We start from the raw sequence: 22,793 nt of genomic DNA on the forward strand, positions 1-22,793 counted from the left end.
TGAATATTCAGGACTGATCTCCTTTAGGATTGACTGGTTTGATCTCCTTGCTGTCCAAGGGACTCTCAAGAGTCTTCTCCCACACCACAGTTCAAAAGCATCAATTCTTTGGTGCTCAGCTTTCTTTATGGTCCAACTCTCATATCCACACATGACTACTAGACTCTCGAATCCTCAAAAAACTCAAGGATTGATGGCATCTCCGCAAGAGGGGTTAAATGGGGTGTTGAAATAAGGAAGACTGGTTGAATTAAGGTTGTTTGAAGATCAGGTAGCTTCCTGGATTTCTCTTCCCATACTCCACATCACTGGTTGATCACCCCTCCCACACTCTGGCCAAAGTCTAGAGGTTTAGGCTTCAGAGATGGGAAAACAGATGGATTCTGGTTGGAGGAAAACCAGTCATGGTTGAAGGTGGGTAGTACTTAAAACAAGAAAAATAAGTGGATGCATGTATATTGAATACTAAGACTTCCTGCTTCTTCTGCCACTTTATCCTTCAGCCAAGAGAAACTGGAGGACTAATCTGTGCAGAATATGACCATCTCAAAAAGAAGTATCTAAATACACTGACTTTAGGAGTCCCTTTGCAAATACCTTACATAGATCCCCTGGTGGCTCAGAGGTTAAAGTGTCTGCCCGCAATGCGGGAGACCCAGGTTCGATCCCTGGGTTGGGAAGATTCCTGGAGAAGGAAATGGCAACCCACTCCAGTACTCCTGCCTGGAAAATCCCACGGACAGAGGAGCCGGGGTAGGCTACAATCCACAGGGTCGCAAAGAGTCAGACACGACTGAGCGACTTCACTTTCACTTTCTTTCACTTTAGATAGATCACCCCAAATCAGTGATTCTAAACTTAAGACATATATGGCAAAGTCTGGAGACATTTTTTATTTTCACAAAACTTGGTGGGGTGGGGGGGGTTCTAGCATCTAAAGGGTAGAGGTTAGGGATGCTGCTAAAATATCCTACAATGCACAAGAAAAGCCTCCTACAACAAATGATTACCCAAACTAAAACATCAGTAGCATTACTGCTGATAACCTCTGCCTTACATGAAACTCATGGTCAACTTCTACCAATACAAGCAGAGTTTACAACAGTCTCCCCAAGAAAGAAAAAAAGACCAGACACTTGAGGAAAACAAGAACGGAGACCTAAACAAACAGATAAAAGCAACACGGAGGAAACAGAGACTGCGGGAAGGAAAAAACTACAAAACGACACTTGCTTCCCACTTACGACCACGATGGACTACCAGGGACCAAACAATTAGGAATCCAGACAAGTCTAGAAAACTGCTTTCTGATATTGGACAACAGGACTGCCTTTCACATCTAAGTCCTGTATTTGACTTTTGTTTACAAGGATCGTTTTAATTTACTGAAGAACCCCCACACTGATTTATAACGCCACCTGCGTCACAGGCCACCTTCCCGCACATGCATTCATCTCGTCTTAGTCGCTCTGTTTCCGTCTTGCTGCTGCTGCTAAGTCGCTTCAGTCGTGACCGACTTTGTGCGACCCCGTAGACGGCAGCCCACCAGGCTCCCCCGTCCCTGGGATTCTCCAGGCAAGAACACTGGAGCGGTGCGCCATTTCCTTCTCCAATGCATGCAAGTGAAAAGGGAAAGTGAAGTCGCTCAGTCGTGTTCGACTCTTTGTGACCCCATGGACTGCAGCCTACCAGGCTCCTCCGCCCATGGGATTTTCCAGGCAAGAGTACTGGAGTGGGGTGCCATCGCCTTCTCCGGTTTCTGTCTTAGTGCTGGTATAATACTGCCCTGGTATTATTATACTGGTATAATTCAGTTTTATAATAAACTTTGATATTTGGTACATCAAGTCCCTCCAACTTATTAATCATTAAAAGTATCTTTTGGCCCTTTGCTCTTCCATATAAACTTTATGATCAGCTTGCTGAGTTCTATCTTATTCAATAAATTTTATAACTTTCTCCAAAAGGACTTGGACACCTTTTGTTATATTTATTTTTATATAGTTTCTATTATAAATATTTTCAAATTACATTTAGTTTTTGCTGGTATGCTTAAATGCGTTCTGCTTTTGTATACTGATCTCCTTAGCAATAAATCGCATAAACTCTTTATTCAACACACTGAAATGCTGCAAACAATTAGTTTTGCTTTTTCCTTCTGACCTATATGCTTTTTTCCTCTTTGTCTTGTTTTACTGCACTGGCTAGAATCTCTAGTACAATACGAACAGAAATGGTGAAGGACTTCCTTGGTGGCCCAGTGGTAAAGGCTGCACTCACAACACAAGGGGCCTGGGTTTGATCCTTGGTCAGGGAACTAGATCACATGTGGTGCAACTAAGACCCACAACAGCCAAATAAATAAAAAGGCAGATTCTTTACCATCAGAGGCACCAGGAAGCCAGATAAAAATAAACACTTTAAAAAAGAAGTGGTAAGAGTAGGCATTCTTGTCTTGTTACTAGTTTTAAAGGTGATATATTTAACACTTGACATGATGTTTGCTGTGGACTTTGATGTTACCTTTTAGGAGGTTAAGAATTTCCATTCTAGTTTTCATTGTTTGTTGGATTTTACCAAAAATGATCATATAGTATTTTTTTTCATTTATTTGTTAATGTGACTAACAATTACATTAATAGATTAATTAAAATTAATATTTTAAAATGTTGGCCAATCTTGCATTTCTGGGATAAACCTGCAATGGTCACAAAATATTATCAACTGTTAAGAAATGAACAATTAGTTTTCTAATATTTTCCATTTTTGTTCATGACTGATAATGCTCTGTAATTTTCTATTCTTTACAGTACTTGCCTGATTTGGGTAACAAGGTTATACTAGCCTTACAAAGTGAGTTGAATAGTCCCACATTTTCTCGTTTGAAAAGGTTTGTGTAAGTCTGGAATCACTTATTAGTATTTTGGTATAATTCACCTGCAAAATTATCTCATTCTTTTGTTTTATGAGGAATTTTATAATTCCTCATAAAATTTCTTTAGTGACTATAGGATCTTTCAGGTTTTTAAACTTATTCTTGTCAATTTCAATCATTATTATTTTTATAGGAAAATATCCATTTCATCTATTTTTCAAATATACTGACATGTGTCCATAGTATCCTTTTTGTTATCCCTAGAATTAAGCTCTAATATCTATTAAAATTGTCTGTTTCTGATTTTTTAAAAATCAGTCTTGCTATAGGTTTTAGAGTACTGCTGCTGCTGCTAAGTTGCTTCGGTCGTGACCGACTCTGTGTGACCCCATAGACGGCAACCCACCAGGCTCCCCCATCCCTGGGATTCTCCAGGCAAGAACACTGGAGTGGGTTGCCATAGTCTTTACAAAGAATTAACTTTTTGAGCTCTATTCGTTTCCTATTGTACCTTAGTTTTACATATGATTCATTTATAATCTTATTTTTATTAATTCCTTTCTCTTACTTTCTTCGGATTTGTTTTCTAACTTCAGTTCAATTCTTAGCTCACTGTCAGACTTTATTCTCTTCCTAGATAAGCATTTAAAGCTATACACATCCCTCTGAATTCCACTTTAGTTGTATTCCACAAGTTTTGATAAATTATTTCATTAATCTCAAGTAAACTCTAATTCAACTATGATTGTTTGGACTCATTATTTAGAAGCATGTTTTATCCAAATACAGTTGTCCCTCCGTATCTGCAGGGGACTGTTTTCAGGACCACCCCCCACATACCACAATTTGCAGATGTTCAAGTCCCTTATATCAAATAGTGTAGTATTTCCATATAAACTATATACACCTTTCCTACCATATACTTTGAATCACCTCTAGATTACTTATAATGCCTATACTACTATGTAAATAGTTGTAAATACAGTGTAAATGCTGTCTAAATAGTTGCCAGCACATGGCAATCCAAATTTTGCTTTTCAGATCTTTCTGGAAATTTTGGGGGGAATATTTTCAATCCGTGCTTGGTTGAATTTGTGGATGCAAACCCAAGGATAGAGGGCTGACTATACACCCTTAAAAAAATTATCTTTCTGTTTTTTCTAACCTGTGTTATGATTAGAGGTTGGTCTTTCTGATACCAAATTTCTGAAAATTGTTGACATCTGTCTTATGGCTTAGTACATGATTTTTTGGTAATCCGTTGTACGCTTAACAATGCATATTATTCAGTTACTGAGATGATCATTTCTGTGTCCATTAGATCAAGTTATTAATTGTATTGTTCAAATCTTACTGAATGTTTTATCTTTCTGCTGTTTGATCAATTAGTGCAAGAAGTATGTAAAATCTTTCACTACAACAGTTTTGTCAATTTTTCCTTTATATATTTTGAAGCTACTAGCAGTATATACGGAGAAGGCAATGGCAAGCCACTCCAGTACTCTTGCCTGGAAAATCCCATGGATGGAGGAGCCTGGTGGTCTGCAGTCCGTGGGGTCGCTAAGGGTCGGACACGACTGAGCGACTTCACTTTCACTTTTCACTTTCACACATTGGAGAAGGAAATGGCAACCCACTCCGGTGTTCTTGCCTGGAGAATCCCAGGGACGGGGGAGCCTGGTGGGCTTCCGTCTATGGGGTCACACAGAGTCGGACACGACTGAAGTGACTTAGCAGCAGCAGCAGCAGTGCTTCTGACCTTAAGACTTACTTTCTCTGTATTAATATAGCCACATCAGTTTTCTTTTAATTAATATTTGCCTGGTATACTTTCCCATCCTGTTACTATAAACACACAGTCAGCATATGGCTGGAACTTTAAAAAAAAATGTGACAGAATTTGTTTCCTTTAACTGGAAAATTTAGTATAGTCACATCATTTGTGTTAGAGATACATTTGAATTTATTTCCTCCACATTACTTTGTCCCTTCTGTTCTCTAAATGTCTTTTCCCTGCACTCTCCTTTTTTTGACTTCTTTTGGATTGATATATTTTCCCTGACTCCATATACCTCAGTTTAGAAAATACGCTCTTTTATTCTTTGTTAAGAAATTTTAACATGTATTGCTTTAAAATGTGTTTTTTAACTTAACCAAGTTGAAAATTTGTCAGTATCTTTTTCTTCTTGAGTATTTAATCTGATCAACTATTTTACTATTTTCCAGTATTTTAGTTACTAACTCCACAAACTAAATGTTTCATAATCAATGTTTGTCTATACTTACCTGCCTATTTATCATTTTCTGGAACTGACCATTCTTTCTTGTATTTCATTAGTTTTTGAGCTCATTTTCTTCTTCCTGAAATATGCCTTTTGGAATGTCCTCTACTGAGGATTTGGTTGGTTTAAACTCACCTGCTTGCCTAAAAATGTCTATCTCATTCTGTTCTTAAGGAGAGATTTTCATTTTCTTCCCCATGTCTTCCCAAGACTAAGGCTAGGATAAAAACATATTCCCACTGCCTTTTTGTGTGTAAGTGGGTTTTATAGTAAATCCACTGAAAACACTGCCTTGGAGGGATCCATGCTTTATGCACCTATGTCTGATCTAACCTTCCCACCTTGCTCAAGTCCACGGCTTTGTCTTCTATGCACATGACGCTTTAAGTAGGTTTTAGACCCTGACAGATTGGAAGATAATTCTTTTAAGACAAGCTTTGGTACTAATGTACATTTTGGACTTCTTTCTCTTCATTTGTGGGCTCTAAGAATCATTATTTCCTGCCAGTTGATACATACAAAGAAATTTTATATACTTCTATGAATATGTATACATGTAAATAAATATTTTCCAGGACTTTTATTGTATGACTAAGTTTCTCTGGCTATCTTTTCACAATGTTGCTGGAGACTTAAATCCATCTAATTTGATCTGTACATCTAAAACTGCAAATCTTTTAGCACGATGGAAAACTGAAAACCAAGAAAGTACACCACTGCCCTCTGGTGGAGGAACTTACCATTAGAACATGTAAAGGAGACCCCGGATAACTCCTCATTTCCTCATTTAGTCAGCAAGGCAGTCAAGTCTTTTAACAGGTCATTCGAATCTGTCCCTTCATTTGCATTCTCTGAGTATCACCTTAGTCTAGTTCCTCTTTTTTGCTAGAATTGCTGTTTTTGAAACAGTCTCTCTCTTTAGTTACTATTCTTTCAATGTATTTTCTTTGTACCTTACTTTATAATACTATATTAATTGATGGGTTATTTATCACAGTCTTGCTGATGCTTATGAGCAAAAAACTTGGAGCCAATAAAAGTAGGTTGATTAGGGATGATGAGAACATAGTATAGATTCAATAAATGTTGGCTGAATCGAAACAAGTATTTAATAACAGTTATTCACTTACCAAATTTATCTCGGAGGCAGCTTAAGCACCAAAGTTCCCAAGCATTTTTCCTGCGCTAACAGACTGATGAACGACATTCACATATATCATTCTCCTGTTGGCTTACTTAGATTTTTAAGAAACTTAATACTATTTTTAATTACAAAATATATGAGCAGTATTAAACAATTCAGAGTTCTGCAATAATGATGCTGGAGACCCAGGTTCTCATTGTGGAAGAAGATACAAATATCAAATGGGTAAAGGCAAGAAAGAACACTGTGGGGTTGGTTTGGAATTGAAGGTATTAGAGAAACTGGTGATTTCTAATAAATGTTTCTTAGTTCTTTCTGTTGAAGGGTCCTATAAGCAATGACAAGCTAGCAGGTCTAGATCTTAGTTTCTAAACACCATTGTCCAATAAAAGAAACTAAGGATCTTTGGAGAAATGGCTGATTCCAGGGATGGGTGAAGGGAAACCAACAAGATAAACTTGGAACATTTTGTGCTGGAGAGTAAGAAATTTCTCAAAGAACGATAAAAACATGTCAAAAAGACTCAGAAGCCAGCCTAAAAGGTCTCCCACTGACCAAATATGGAACAATTTGACATTAAAACAAATGAGAGTAACAGATGAATAAAATAAGAATTTATGAGTTCATACTAAAAGAAGTGAGAAAAGGAACCTTTATAGTAGAATGCCAACTAATAAATGTGGGGGAATGACAGAACTGGAAAACCATCATCTGGCAGCCATCAGAGTAACAATTCAGCCAAGAGGGATCACTGGATGCTAAACTTAGTGTATGAAAGTTTGCTGAGAAACAGAATATTTACAGTCTCAAATTATCTCCCCACAAAATGCTTGCTAACTTAAAAGCAAAAGATTAGAAACTTTACAATGGAAAAATCTAGCAGATATCACTGAAAAGGACACAGTGTCACTTCTATGATATTCCTGCAAAGACATAAGCTCAATTTAATCATAAACAAACATTGGAAAATCTCAAATTAAGGGACACTTCATATACATAAGTACTCTATGTTTTTCACGCCCTTGACATTTCTGAGAGACAGACTGAAGAACTGCTCCAGACTGAAGGAGACTAGAGAGTTGACAACTAAATGGAATGCGTTATTCTGGACTGAATGCTGGACCAATTCACCGCTGCCCCTCCCCCGGCCATTACTGGAACAACCAGTGAAATGCGGAAAATACTAGATACTGTATTAATGCTAATTTTCTGATTTTGATAATTATGCTGTGGTTATATAAGAAAATATCCTTATTCTTCGAGAATACACACTTAAGTTATTTGGGGTAAAGAGGAATCGCCTGTAAGTAATATTCAAGTGGTCAGAATAAAAGCATTTATTCTATACTTATGATAAATAGATAAAGGGAAACTTTTTCTTTATAGTAGTATGACAACTAATTAATATAGAAAGAATAATATAGTTAGAAAAATCACAATTTTGTAAACATCACAGTAAAAATTTATTCAGACAAGAATTATCAAAAGATGCTAAATCTAGGAGGAGAAGGTTTGACAAGGAATAGAACATCAGTCAACCTGGTCTCAAAGTTTCTCCTCACAAATTATCTACTAATTGCAAAAGTTAAAACAGGAACTAACTATACAGTGGAGAAACTGGACAACATCTTACTCAAGTGATAAAATTAACATCACCAATAAGAGGCAAGGGGACATTCTGAAAGCCTGGAGATGACACTCAGAGGACACATCATTCACAGTATTTCAGCCCACACTGTATAATCCAAATCTAACCATAAGGAAGAGTCAGAAAAACCCAAACTAAAGGATAATCTATACTTTAACTATCCTGTATTCTCCAAATAAATATTATAAAAGATAAAGAGAGGCTGAAGAACTGGTCCAGATTAGTCTCATGATAATCTAACATGTGATCCTGGGTTAGATCCTGTAGCTGTAAAATTTACCAATGGGACAACAAATGGAACTGGAACAAGGACTATAGATTAGATGAAAATATTAAGGTTAAATTCCTGAATTCGATAACCATACTTCACATGCTTGTTCTTATGAAGTACATATGCACTATTAAAGGGTATTATGTCTGCAATGTATTCATCATGTGGTTTAAAAAATGTGCAATAAGATAGAAAATGGTAAAGCAAATAGGAGAAACATTAACAAGCTGAAGTGCAGAACAATGTATATATTTCTTCTGCTTGAAATTCTCAAAAAATAAATATGCATCTATGCATGTAAATACATATTTCTAGGATACTAAAATTATTAGTACTCTCCTGCTCCCCCAGGTAAAGGAATTAGAAGCTAAAAAGTACTAGGTAGTTGGCATGAGGCTATAAAAGGTTAAGTCTCTCTTTTCTCAACTCTTAGTTCTATTCCACAGAGAAAAACCGTTGTCAGTGGCTTTCAGATGTTTTCTATTTGTATACATAAACTTCTGCACAAATATGTAAATCTTGTATTATTTTGATGTCTGCATATTTTAATGAGTGAAAGTACTCAAGAAGTGTTCTGTTGTTATTTGTTTCTGACATACATACATTAAATGCAATCTGAGATTTAAAAAAAATGTTATTTAACTTGATAAAGGCTAGATATGATCTTAATCCTGTCATCTTAATGTTACATTTTCTATTTTGATGCTTTTGAACTGTGGTGTTGGAGAAGACTCTTGAGAGTCCCTTGGACTGCAAGGAGATCCAACCAGTCCATCCTAAAGGAGATCAGTCCTCGGTGTTCATTGGAAGGACTGATGCTAAAGCTGAAACTGCAATACTTTGGCCACCTCATGTGACGAGTTGACTCACTGGAAAAGACTCTGATGCTGGGAGGGATTGGGGGCGGGAGGAGAAGGGGACGACAGAGAATGAGATGGCTGGATGGCATCACCGACTCTGTGGACATGAGTTTGAGTGAACTCCGGGAGTTGGTGATGGACAGGGAGGCCTGGCGTGCTGTGATTCATGGGGTCGTGGAGAGTCGGACACGACTGAGCGACTGAACAGAACTGAACTGAATTTCTTTTAAAAAATATTTTACGTTTATGTTTTATTTTGGGACTTTCTTCCTCTTTTAATAACTTCTATTCAACTTACAGCAGTCACTTGTTATTTCAACAATATGATGGTTTATAACACTTACACTACTCTGAGGTATAACACTGACAAATATCTTCACAGAACAACCTGAGTCTGGCCATTGGATCATTTACAGTAGAAGGCTAGTCGGGCATGAATAGGAAATACGAGTTGTGGAAATCCACATCCCAGTTGATACCTGAAAAATGTACTTTCCCAAAGTTGACCAATGCAGCTTTTAATGGATCTGGGTCACTCTCTTAACCAGGTCCTATTATGTGTCCTTTGTGTTGATTTTAGTTTAAAATCCCATATTAAAGCATGAGAAGATACTTCTTGCCCTCAGAGCTACTGTTATTATATTTTGCATTATCACTGTGATCTTTCTGGGTAAGAATAAGAACATATCATGGGGGAAAAATCTTATAGATAAACAGTTAAAACTTTAAACACTTTCCACAGTAATTTTAAAACAGATAAAAATGTGGTATCTGTACCATGTGTATCATCATTGTATCTAGTCTACCATTTTATAGTGATAGGTATCATACTGCACTTGGCAACCAGGAATACTTTTTTGGCCTCCCACGGTAAGCTTGTTTCAAACGCAGAAGTCCTGTACCTCTAAAAGCAGCAAAAGAAAAGGCTTTGTCTGAAACCTGAAAGTGAACAGACAGCCTAGAAATAAACCCACACACCTATGGTCAATTAATCTTCAACAAAGGAGGCAAAAATATACAATGGAAAAAAGACAATCTCTTCAGCAAGTAGTGTTGAGGGAAAGTTGGACAGCTGCACGTGAATCAATGAAGTCAGAACACACAGAACACACCCTCTCACCATACACAAAAACAAACTCAAAATGGCTTAAACACTTCAGTATGAGACGTGATATGACACCATAAAACTCCTAAAAGAGAATGCAGGCAAAACATTCTCTGAAATAAATCGTACCAATATTTCTGAGGTCAGTCTACCAAAGCAATAGAAACAAAAGCAAAATTAAACCAATCGGACCTAATCAAACTTACAAGTTTTTGTATAACAGAGGAAATCATATACAAAATGAAAAGAACAACTTACAGACTAGGAGAAAATATTTACAAATGATGAGACTGACAAGTGTTTAATTTCCAAAACACACAAACAGTTCATATAATTCAACACAAAACCCAAACAACCCAATCAAAAAATGGGCAGAAGACCTAGACACTTCTCCAAAGAAGATAAATAGATGGCCAACAGGCACATGAGAAGATGCTCAACGTCACCAATCACTGGAGAAAAGCAAGTCAAAATTATAATGAAGTACCACCTCACACCAGTCAGAAAGGCTATCATTAAAAAATCGACCAATAACAAACGCTGGGGAGGGTGTGGAGGAAAAGGAACCTGCCTACACTGTTTGTAGGAATATGAGTTGGTACAGTCACTATGGAAAACAGTATGAAGGTTCCTCAAAAAACTAAAAATTGAACTAACATATGATCCAGTAATCCAACTCCTGGGCATATATTCAGACAAAATTACAATTCAAAAGACTGACACACACAATGGAATATCACTCAGCCATTAAAAGTATGAAATCATGTTCAATTAACAAGACGGCCTTAGAAATTACTGTACTAAGTGAGGTCAGAAAGACAGATACCATATGATTTCACTTAAAGGCAGAATCTAAAATATGACACAAATGAACCTATCTAAGAAACAGAAATAGACTCACAGACAAAGAGAACAACCCTGTGACTGCCAAGGGGGCTGTGGGGGTGGGGAGAGGGATTGGGAGTTAGGGGTTAGCAGACGCAAAGAATGGATAAACAACAGGGTCTTACTGCACAGCACAGGGAACTGTATACAATATCTTGTGATATACCACAATGGCAAAGAATTTAAAAAACAATGTATATATAGGTATAACTGAATCATTCTGTTGTACACAGCAGAAATTAACACAACATTGTAAATCAACTACACTACAGTTAAAAAAAAGAAACCTCAAAGCAGGCTTTTAGCAGTCTATACTATATATATATTTTAAAAAGAATCAAAGTGTTTGCTTTGTCTATTTATTTTTGGTAGGGGAGGGAAAAGAAGAGGAGGTTAAAAAAATGTTTGGTGTCTGCTTCAAAGCACTTTCCCAATGAATGGTGATTCATTCACTATACATCATTATGGATGCACAATGTTCTGGCTTTCATGATGGTCTGAATTCAAGGTGATATGTGTTTTTCTGAAATCCAAAGTATTTTTTTGGACATATGTGGGTTGTCCCTTGAGTTCCTGTTCTCATATGAAAGGTTTTGGCACTTTGGCTTCACAAATGAATAAACAATAACATAAAACAACTTTTGTTTAACTTGGGTCTGGGCTAATTTATTTAAGGAACTATTTAACAATAATGGGCTCAGATATTTAAATGCCCTATGATGCTGCAATTAATTAAGGAACTGCTGATCCTAAAACTACACAACCAACAGGGAATGAGGGAAGAATTACAAGTCTGAACGCCAAAATCAAAGCCATGTATCAATAACTTCCTTCTTACTTTTGCAATATCTATAATGTAGAGGGAAAAAGAATAAAAATTATATGAGTAATGATAAATTAAAAAGTGCAAACAGAACTAGGAAAATATTTTTGTTAGATTTGTTACTTACTCGAGTTAAATAAGATGTTTGTAAAGAAAATAAAAGCTTAAGGCAGAAAACTAGTTACAGTGTTGCTGAACTTCTTGACAGCAAAAGAAAGAATACCAGTCTATTTCCCTAGTTTACCTGTCTTAAGACATGTTATTTTGTAACTTGAACATTTAAGTTATGCCTTGAAAATTCAAAGCAAAAAGTAATATCATACAGAAAACCAGAAACTTCAATACATCTAAACAGACGTTTGCTTGTAGTTTTTGGTATCCAAAACCTTTTTTCCACACATAGCGCAGATGCCTAAAACAAACAAACAAACAAACAAACAGAAAACTCATGTAAGCAATCAAATGTTAACAACAACTGATTATACCAATCAAATATTTAACTAATACCAATGATCTGGTTTATTTAAGTCACTGCTGAAGGTTAAAAAAGAAAAAAAGAAATTAAACAGCATTAGAAAAAAGAAAACGTATATACTTTTAAATATGACAAGTTCTGTATATTTTGTCTTAGAAAAAAGAGCATTTATCTGACAAGATTTATGAAGGGCTACTCTTTTACTGTGTTATCCAAACCAGTATCAAAAGAAGTACATTTTATATAAACATAAAAGTGGTATTAAGAGAAACTCACCCTTTTTGTAGGCACAGCCTTGGCAATAATGAGAACCCGGTTGGTGTACAGAACTTTTACAAATTCTGCAAGTGGAGAACTTATTCTTTCCATAGGGATCAAATCTAGAGTTTTTTTTTAAAGAAAGAAAAATGTATAATACAATAGAAATACTCTTAAATAACCTCACTTAAGCAACAGATGTGATTAATCTATGCTTTCTGGTCCCTCTATAAAACTCTACAATTGACAGGCACAGCGCTCTTCTAGCTGGCTGCTCTATTAACATACCTGCACACTTCTGCCCCTTCCATGTAAGCTGTATGCTTATAAAGAGTCATCTGCACTGAATCCCAAACCTGTTTATAATAGTTGTATTTGTCAATCTATTCATGTGATACAATTAAATATTATGGAAACTCATGAAATGAAGAGTACAAAAAAAGTAACTGATTCTATTAAAAACTAAGTGAATACTTTAGGATGACCAGAAAAGAGTGAATCTTTAAAACTGCTACAGCATTAGTCATGGGTAAGAAAACTTAAAAATTGAGAAAAAATTCTCAATGGAAGGACTTGACACTTAAAAGTGTCAGTTCTTGAGCTACTTTAAAGATACTGAAAATATATATTCTGGCTATGATTTATATAAGGCAAATGATAAAGTAGACTCAAAAAGTCTTGTCTCAATGTAAAATGATTGATGAAATATATGTACAGTTATGTGCTTTGACTTGAAATAAGGTATGTGTATCTCTTCATGATTGCCTAGTTTAACTGATATTTTCAATTAACTGATGTAAACTTCTTTGGATAAAAAGTTTCTATTAAATGAAAATGTCACCTTACTGTAACTGGAGTGCAAAATAATTTTAGAGGAAATACTTCCCATCAAATTGGCAATAATTTTTTGTAACTGAACTCATATACTGAATACCAACACTGTCCAGACCTGGTTTCTTCTCTTGGGTACAATACAATCACTCATTTTTCAAAGGTTAATTTTTCTAAATCCAAAAGAATGTCACTTTACTTCCCACAAAGGAAGTTAAAAGTGAACCTCATTCTTCCTTTGAATAACAAGCTCAATTTGTTTGGACTTACAAGTCTAGAGATTACTTTTTCTTAGAACCATATTTTTTTCTAAAATGGAATTTTAATGTCTCAGAAATCTTATGTACACTTCCCAAAGTGAGACATTCAAAATACCCCAAAGTAATAGCTACTTATTAATGATACTGAACTAAGTTTGGAAGCATAAAGGAACTAGAAGGACCTAAAACTGTACACTCTATAAAAGGAACAACTTGGTCAATAATAAGTGAATGATCTTAGTGAATAGTGAAGTCACTCAGTCGTGTCTGACTCTTTGTGACCCCATAGACTGTAGCCTACCAGGCTTCTCTGTCCATGGGATTTTCCAGGCAAGAGTACTGGAGTGGGGTGCCATTGCCTTCTCCAACCATTAATGATAGTTAAAGCCATTTTAACATCTCTGAAAATATTAAATTCAAGAATTTTAAAACAATTCCTATACAGTATTTATTATTAAGCAGTCTACTTGAAATGGAAAATGAATGATTTTAGAAGACATCAATAGGTCAGTCAACAATACACCATGAGACAATATACTGAAGTTTAAGTCTATTATGCTATTTCATACTCATTATTTAATAAACACCTTTATGTGTAAGGCACTTTATATATTAGAAGCTTTATTATTAAAAGCCAAAGATGATTTGACAAAGCTTCTGTCCTCATCCAGTTGACATCTGTGAGAGGAGACAGACAGTAAGGAGACAACCACACTTTTAAGATAGTAATACCTGCTGTAGAGAAAATTCAAAGAGGATACTGTGGTGGACAGGAGGGGAAGGAAGGAAGGAAGACATTAGTTTAGATGCTGGTTAGGGACTGTCTCTGAAGAAATGACATTTCAGTTGCGACTCAAGTAACCAGAAGGAGCCAGCTACGTGAGCTCTTAGGGATGAGTTCTAGGAAGAGGGCACACAGTAAGCAAAACCTCTTCCAATCAGAGTGGGCTTGGCAAATCTGATTCAAGAGTTGGCTCAATGGGAAGTCACAGAGGTAGGAGGGGCCAGACCATAAAGGACCCTGTGAGAACATGGTACAGGGCCTGGATTTTATTCAATGTAAAAAGAAACCCAATGGACAGTTTTGAGCAAATGAGTTACATACCCTTTAAGGAACCACTCTGATTATGATGAAAATGAAGTATAGGGAATCAGAGAGGAAACAGGGAGACAGAAATTACTGTATTTAATAAGAAATAATAATGATGATGGTTCACGGGGTAGCAAAGAGTCAGACACGACTAAGCGACTGAACTGAACTGAACTGAATGATGATCCAGAAAAGGGTAATAGCAGTGAGATGAACAGAAGAAGGTGGACCCAGGTTACTTTTTGGTAGTAGAGCCACAGAACTCGCTAATGGATATGGGAAGTGAATGAAATGAAGAAATCAGTGAGGAATTTTGGTTTGTACAAGTAGATTGAACCCCAGAGCCATGATGAGAAGACTACGATTAGACTGAAGGAAAAAGAGGATGCCTGTCAAATATCAAATTAGAAAAGTCAAGGAGGCAACTGGATGTATGTCTGGAGTTCAGAAAAGTCACGACGAGATACACATGTGGAAGTCATTAACATACAGTTTGAATTTAAAGGTGTTGGACTAAAGTCACTTGAGGAGAGATAGCAAATTTATAAATGGGAAAAAAAAAGCCTAGGATTGAGTCTAGAAGCACTGGATTGAGAAGGAACAGTTAGTGAGTTAAGAGGAAACGAGAACGTGGTATCTCAAAGCCAAGAGAATAAATGGTTGCAAAAAAAAGGAGAGTCAGCACACTGTTGAAAGGTAAAGAAAGGTAAGAACTGAGAAGTAGCCAACAGTTTCAAAGATCATGTGTGACCTTGACAAGAGTAGGTTTATGAGTGTGGCAGAGACGGAGGCCTGACTACAGTGGCTGAAGGAATGAATAGAACTTAAGGACACTGAGAAAGTACTCTCTAGATACGGCTTTTGAAAACTTCTGCTATAAAAGGAAGCAAGAAAATGGATGGCAGCTGGAAGAATTTATGGGGCTTTTAAAACCGAATACAGTAGAGCGTGGTGTCAAAAATTGTTTTTATGGTGGGAGACATTTTTATCCCCATTCCTCGGTAAAAAAGCAATGTTCAGAAAAGTTAAGGAACTGTTTTGACTTGCTTAAGGTTATAGAACTAGACAGTAACAAAGTCGAGATTCAAATTTATGTCTGACTTTAGAGCTCATGATCTGTCCACATTTGTCTGCTGCCTGTGATTCATAGAAAAACTAAGAACTAGTAGAAATAAGTACTATTTTCTGGTCAAATTATAAAAATAATATATAATATCTTCATATAGTGATACAGTGAAAAGAACAGGGTGAAACCAATAGGATGTAACAGATAGCTTGGTTATACACCCTGGGAAGTACCTAAGTCTATGCTTTATTACAACACAATGAGGCAAAACAAATTCATTTCAATAGACTTAATATTAAAAAGAGTGGAAATTTATGACTGCTTTACAGATGCTCTTTTACCTACCTTGCTTTTTTTGAGGTCAAAGCCTTATTTTCATTCAGCTTTCTTCCACCACTTTCTGCATTGAAATATACACACATTTTAGTGGGTTATTTCTACACATTTCACATAATAATATAGCCATGCAACATTTAACAATTAGAAAGTTCATTTTTTTACTTCTAACCAATCAGTTCAGTTCAGTTGCTCAGTCATGCCCGACTCTTTGCGACCCCATGGACTGCAGCATGCCAGGCTTCCTTGTCCATCAAGTTAGAGATGCCATCCAACCATCTCATCCTCTGCTGTCCCCTTCTCCTCCTGCCTTCAATCTTTCCCAGCAGCAGGGTCTTTGCAAATGACTCAGTTCTTCACATCAGGTGGCCAAACTAACGGAGTTTCAGCTTCAGCATCAGTCCTTCCCATGAATATTCAGGACTGATTTCCTTTAGGATGGACTGGCTGGATCTCCTTGCAGTTCAGGGGATTCTCAAGAGTCTTCTCCAACACCCCAGTTCAAAAGCATATATTCTTCGGTGCTCAGCTTTCTTTATAGTCCAACTCTCACATCCATACATGACTACTGGAAAAACCATAGCTTTGTCTAGACAGATCTTTGTTGGCAAAGTAACGTCTCTTCTGCTTTTTAATATGCTGTCTAGGTTGGTCATAACTTTTCTTCCAAGGAGTAAGTCTTTTAATTTCATGACTGCACTCACCATCTGCAGTGATTTTGGAGCCCCCCAAAATAAAGTCTCTCACTGTTTCCATTGTTTTTCCATCTATTTGCCATGAAGTGATGGGACCAGATGCCATGATCTTAGTTTTCTGAATATTGAGTTTTAAGCCAACTTTTTCACTCTCCTCTTTCACCTTCATCAAGAGGTTCTCTAGTTCTTCAGTTTTCATCATAAGGGTGGTGTCATCTGCATATCTGAGATTATTGATATTTCTCCTGGCAATCTTGATTCCAGCTTGTGCTTCATCCAGCCCAGTGTTTCTCATGATGTACTTGGCATACGAGTTAAAAAACAGGGTGACAATATACAGCCTTGACATACTCCTTTCCTGATTTGGAACCAGTCTGTTGTTACATGTCCAGTTCTAACTATTGCTTCTTGATCTGCATACAGATTTCTCAAAAGGCAGGTCAGGTAGTCTGGTATTCCCAGGTCTTGAAGAACTTTCCAGTTTGTTGTGGTCCACATAGTCAAAGGCTTTGGTGTAGTCAATAAAGCAGAAGTAGATGTTTTTCTGGAACTCTCTTGCCTTTTCAATGATCCAACAGATGTTGGTAATTTGATCTCTGGTTCCTCTGCCTTTTCTAAAACCAGCTTGAACAACTGGAAGTTCATGTTTCACATACTGTTGAAGCCTGGCTTGGAGGATTTGGGGCATTACTTTGCTAGCGTGTGAGATGAGTGCAATTGTGCAGTAGTGTGAACATTCTTTGGCATTGGAATGAAAACTGATCTTTTCCTGTCCTGTGGCCACTGCTGAATTTTCCAAATTTGCTGGCATATTGAGTGCAGTACTTTGACAGCATTATCTTTTAGGATTTGAAATAGCTCAACTGGAATTCCATCACCTCCACTAGCTTTGTTCGTAGTGATGCTTTCTAAGGCCCCATGACTGCATTCCAGGATGTCTGGATATCTGGCTCTAGGTGAGTGATCACACCATCATGGTTATCTGGGTCATGAATATCTTTTTTGTATAGTTCTTCTGTGTATTCTTGCCACCTCTTCTTAATATCTTCTGCTTCTGTTAGGTCCATACCATTTCTGTCCTTTATTGAGCCCATCTTTGCATGAAATGTTCCCTTGGTATCTCTAATTTTCTTGACGAGATCTCTAGTCTTTCCCATTCTATTGTTTTCCTCTATTTCTTTGCATTGATCGCTGAGGAAGGCTTTCTTATCTGTCCTTGCTATTCTTTGGAACTCTGCATTCAAATGGGTATGTCTTTCCTTTTCTCCTTTGCCTTTAGCTTCTCTTCTCGCAGCTATTTGTAAGACCTCCTCAGACAGCCATTTTGCCTTTTTTGCATTTCTTTTTCTTGGGCATGGTCTTGATCACTACCTCCTGTACAATGTCATGAACCTCTGTCCATAGTTCTTCAGGCACTCTATCAGATCTAATCCCTTGGATCCATTTGTCACTTCCACTGTATAATCGTAAGGGTTTTGATTTAGGTCATATCTGAATGGTCCAGTGGTTTTCCCTATTTTCTTCAATTTAAGTCTGAATTTGGCCATAAGGAGTTCATGATGTAAGCCACAGTCAGCTCCTGGTCTTGTTTTTGCTGACTGAGCTTTTTACAGAGCTTCTCCATCTTTGGCTGCAAAGAATATACTCAATCTGATTTCAGTATTGACCATCTGGTGATGTCCATGTCTACAGTCTTCTCTTGTATTGTTGGAAGAGGGTGTTTGCTATGACCAGGGCGTTCTCTTGGCAAAACTATTAACCTCTGACCTGCTTCGTTTTGTACCCCAAGGTCAAATTTGCCTGTTATTCCAGGTGTTTCTTGACTTCCTACTTTTGCATTCCAGTCCCCTATAATGAAAAGGACACCTTTTTTGGGTGTTAGTTCTAGAGGGTCTTGTAGGTCTTCATAGAACCGTTCAACTTCAGCTTCTTCAGCATTACTGGTTGGGGCACATACCTGGATTACTGTGATACTGAACGGTTTGCCTTGGAAACGAACAGAGATCATTCTGTTGTTTTTGAGACTGCATCCAAGTACTGCATTTTGGACCCTTTTGTTGACTATGATGGCTACTCCATTTCTTGTAAGGAATTCTTGCCCACTGTAGTAGACATGATGGTCATTTGAGTTAAATTCACCCATTCCAGTCCATTTTAGTTCACTGATTCATAAAATGTTGATATTCACTCTTGCCATCTCCTGTTTGACCACTTCCAATTTGCCTTAATTCATGGACCTAGCATTCCAGGTAGACTAGCCTATATCAACATTTTCAAAAACCTTCATTTAAAAGCCAGATTTTAAAGATACTACTTCAAAATAAACAATTTTTTACTAGGAAAATAAAATTTAGATAAAAGGCAATCATTATAGGAATTCCCTGGCAGTACATGGTTAAGACTCCATGCTTTCACTGCCAAGGGGGTAGATTCAATCCCCAATCAGGGAACTATGATCCTGCAAGCTTCACAGCATGGTTGAGGATGCGAGGCAGGGTGTGGTGGTAGAAAAAAAGCAATCATCTTATTCCTCAGACTCAATGTAGGACTTTGGGAATGGGTCTATATTTACTCTATCTAATGTAAAATCCAGATGCCACTACTTTAGTGCCAGTGACATTGAATAGTGAAAATATTTCTTTTTGTTCCCTCTGAAAAAATCCTCACTGTATTTAATGATTATGACAGTGAAAATATTTAAATAATTTGTTTAAGAATATAAAAATCAGGTGAGGAAAAGGGGCTTTCAATACTAATCCTAATTAAGCTTCAGTTCAGTTCAGTTCAGTTGCTCAGTTGTGTCCAACTCTTTGCGACCCCAGGAATCACAGCACACCAGGTCTCTCTGTCCATCACCAACTCCCGGAGTTACTCAAACTCATGTCCACCCAGTCGGTGATGCCATCCAGCCATCTCATTCTCTGTCGTCCCCGTCTCCTCCTACCCCCAATCCTTCCTAGCATCAGACTCTTTTCCAGTGAGTCAACTCGTCGCATGAGGTGGCCAAAGTATTGGAGTTTCAGCTTTAGCATCAGTCCTTCCAGTGAACACCCAGGATTGAGCTTAATCAAATCAATTATTAATACTATGATACACTCATTGCTTAAAATTCATTTAATTATTTTGCTATTTCCTTTCTACCAAATCAGGAACCCTAACATGTCACTGAAAGAACGAAATAGAAGAATATATTAAACTGTTGGGAGATCTAGTATTCTTTAATGCTTAATAAATGAAGTATGTTGTATGCTGCTGCTGAGTCACTTCAGTCGTGTCCGACTCTGTGTGACCCCTTAGACGGAAGCCCACCAGGCTCCCCCGTCCCATATAACAATATTTCATTTTACAAATAATGTGAAAATGAAAACATTATTCACAGGAATTATCTGGTTCAATATCTATGTTGTAAAAGGAAAAATACCTGTGGTATTCCTTGCACCATCTTTCCATGTATCTGGAGTGATAACAGTACCAAGTTTCTTTTCACCTGTTATAAAAAGTAGTAAAAACAAGGGGGGATTAGTGTTTACTATCTAATAAATACACTACATTGTGCCTAAAGTTCACAATGGTATCACCAGTCATAATATGTACAAGCCTGTTAATGTTGGAGTCAGGGCCACTGAACTGAGACTTAAGATATTAACTGTGGGCAATAGATAACTGACTCTCAAGTCAAATTTGTGGATAACAGGATGGCTTATAATAGGCTTCCTCTGTACATGTATGAACAAATCTGATAAATCTATTTATTCCATTAATATTTACTAAGCATCTCTGATGTATAAGCCATTAGACAAAGTACAGAGAAAAGTAAAATGAATTAGATAAAGGTCTAGATTTCAAGGCGTTTATAGTACACTGATTGTCTTAACGGTAGTCCTTAGTCTGAGTCTCACAGGCAGGCCACAGACGGTATATGAATAAGACAAAACTGTACACAAACTTTTTGTATATTCCTTTTTAAGTAGACTATACTAAGTCCATAGCTTTCATCACATTCTCAAAGGGCTCAGAGAACCACCCTCAAAAGTTAAGAACTATTCAACTAAAATATAAGCTGGAAAATAAACAGTATAACAATTCAGAATTGTAGTATTAGGAGAAATCCCATGGAAGAAAAAATAGCCTTGATCAGGGAAATCCACAAACCTTTGTGGGGAAGGCAATAGAGAGGGTTAGTGGCAATGGGACTGGTAAGAGAGAAAAGAGGATGAAGATAGCCTGGATAAACGACACATCCTGGGGAAAGGCATGGAAAACTCAGGGTATGTACATACAGGCATACAAAACAGTTTGGTTTGACTGAACTGAAAAAAATAAGGGTTAGTGAAAATGAAGTTTAAAATGTAAGCTGAGGCTTTATTGTGGAGGGTCCTCCCGAATGTCAGGCTCAAAATATAAAAACACCAAATTATTTTCTGTACTCTGAGAATTTAATAAAGAAACCATCCATGGTCATTCTTTCACCTAATATAAAAACTCTGATTAAAACTCTCGGGCATCTGTGTTCAAAGTTTTATATACTATGGGGATATAAACAAAGCGGATCATGTTAATTATCAGGATATGAGGACTTGAATCTTTTTTACAAAAGAGTCAGACCATACCTAACGGTAGGAAAAAGGTATTTGAGGATATGACAGCTCTTTTTAAACCTATAACCAGTTTGTGAAGTCAAAAAATCATATTTTCTAGAACTCTCAAGGGTTGGCATTAGAGTCACTGAATGGCAACTATAAGGAGGACAGTGTTAGTCGCTTAGTCCTGTCTGACTCTTTGTGACCTCATGGACTGTAACCTGACAGGCTGCTCTGTCCATGGAATTCTCCAGGTAAGAATACAGGAGTGGGTTGCCATTCCCTCTCCCCCGTGATCTTCCGGACCGCGGGACGGAACCCGGGTCTACCTGCACTGCATGCAGATTCTATAGATTCTGAGCCATCAGGGAAGACCATAAGCAGGAAAGACTTCTCTAAAAGCCAGTGAAAACTACAGAGACTTCTTTGAAGATGGTAAGATTCTCCTAGCCCCGTGCCTCAGTACTCTAGGCATTCATGCAAAGAGCACTTAAGTCATTGGGTGGGATCCTCATTTAGGCTTGTTAGATAAAGTACAGGACACCCAGTGAGATTTAAATTTCAGATAAACAAAGACTAATTTTTCAGTAAAGAATGTCGTAAAACTGCGTGCTTTGAGACAAAGCACTTAATAGTAGTAAGGAGCAGCAAACAGGGCCAAGTCTCAAATACTGCATAGGACATATTCACACTAAAAGTTATTCATTGTTTACCTGAAATTCAAATTTAACTGGGCGTCCGGTACTTTTATTTGCTATGTCCAGCAATTCCAAATGTTGTGGAAATGATTTTTAAGATCCATTCCAACCCTGAGGGTCTGTGAAGCGAGCGAGCCTGTCAAGAAGCAATACAGGATGATATCGGGGTCGAGGGGAAGCAACCGAAATAGACAAAACGGGGCAAAACTGAGACCACCCCGAATCCAACAGATACAGGACTATACGGTCAATGGGAGGGGCCGGAATGGTCAAATAGCAAGACAAAAGGACAGAGACTATAATCAGAGGCCTGTGGCCGAAGGAAAAACAAAGAAAGGGCAAAGTTCCCGGGGAGTTCGAATTAGGGTCTCCCAGCCTCTTTCTCCCAGAGAAAAGTCTCCTCAACTCACATTTTTCGCACACCATCCTCTCCCGATGATACCCTCAGCCGCAGAACAGGCAGCAGCTGGAAGGTATCAACACTACAGCCAGGAAAGAACTCCCCTTCCGGGTTACTAAAACCCACTTCCGGCCCCGCCGCCCTTCGCCCCGCCTATCCTGCACCTGGAAAGCAGCGGGAGGAATAAACGCCAGCGAGAAGGCGGGGCTGC

At 37.5% G+C, this 22,793-nt stretch overlaps 1 protein-coding gene across 1 annotated transcript; it reads right to left on the reverse strand.

The window, feature by feature from the left end:
• Positions 1–9,314: 9,314 nt before the first annotated feature.
• Positions 9,315–22,737, reverse strand: CRIPT (CXXC repeat containing interactor of PDZ3 domain). Its single transcript, XM_055400026.2, has 5 exons — positions 22,593–22,737; positions 20,326–20,391; positions 16,219–16,273; positions 12,645–12,748; positions 9,315–12,305 (listed from the first exon to the last, which is right to left on the reverse strand). Exons 1-5 carry the CDS (start codon positions 22,606–22,608, stop codon positions 12,241–12,243), a joined length of 306 nt encoding a protein of 101 aa, XP_055256001.1. The 5' UTR covers positions 22,609–22,737; the 3' UTR covers positions 9,315–12,240.
• Between the last annotated feature and the right edge of the window lie 56 nt (positions 22,738–22,793).

The sequence above is a fragment of the Moschus berezovskii genome, chromosome 11, assembly GCF_049115385.1.
Source record: "Moschus berezovskii isolate FMDL1 chromosome 11, NW_MosBer_1.0, whole genome shotgun sequence".
Taxonomy (NCBI): domain Eukaryota; kingdom Metazoa; phylum Chordata; class Mammalia; order Artiodactyla; family Moschidae; genus Moschus; species Moschus berezovskii.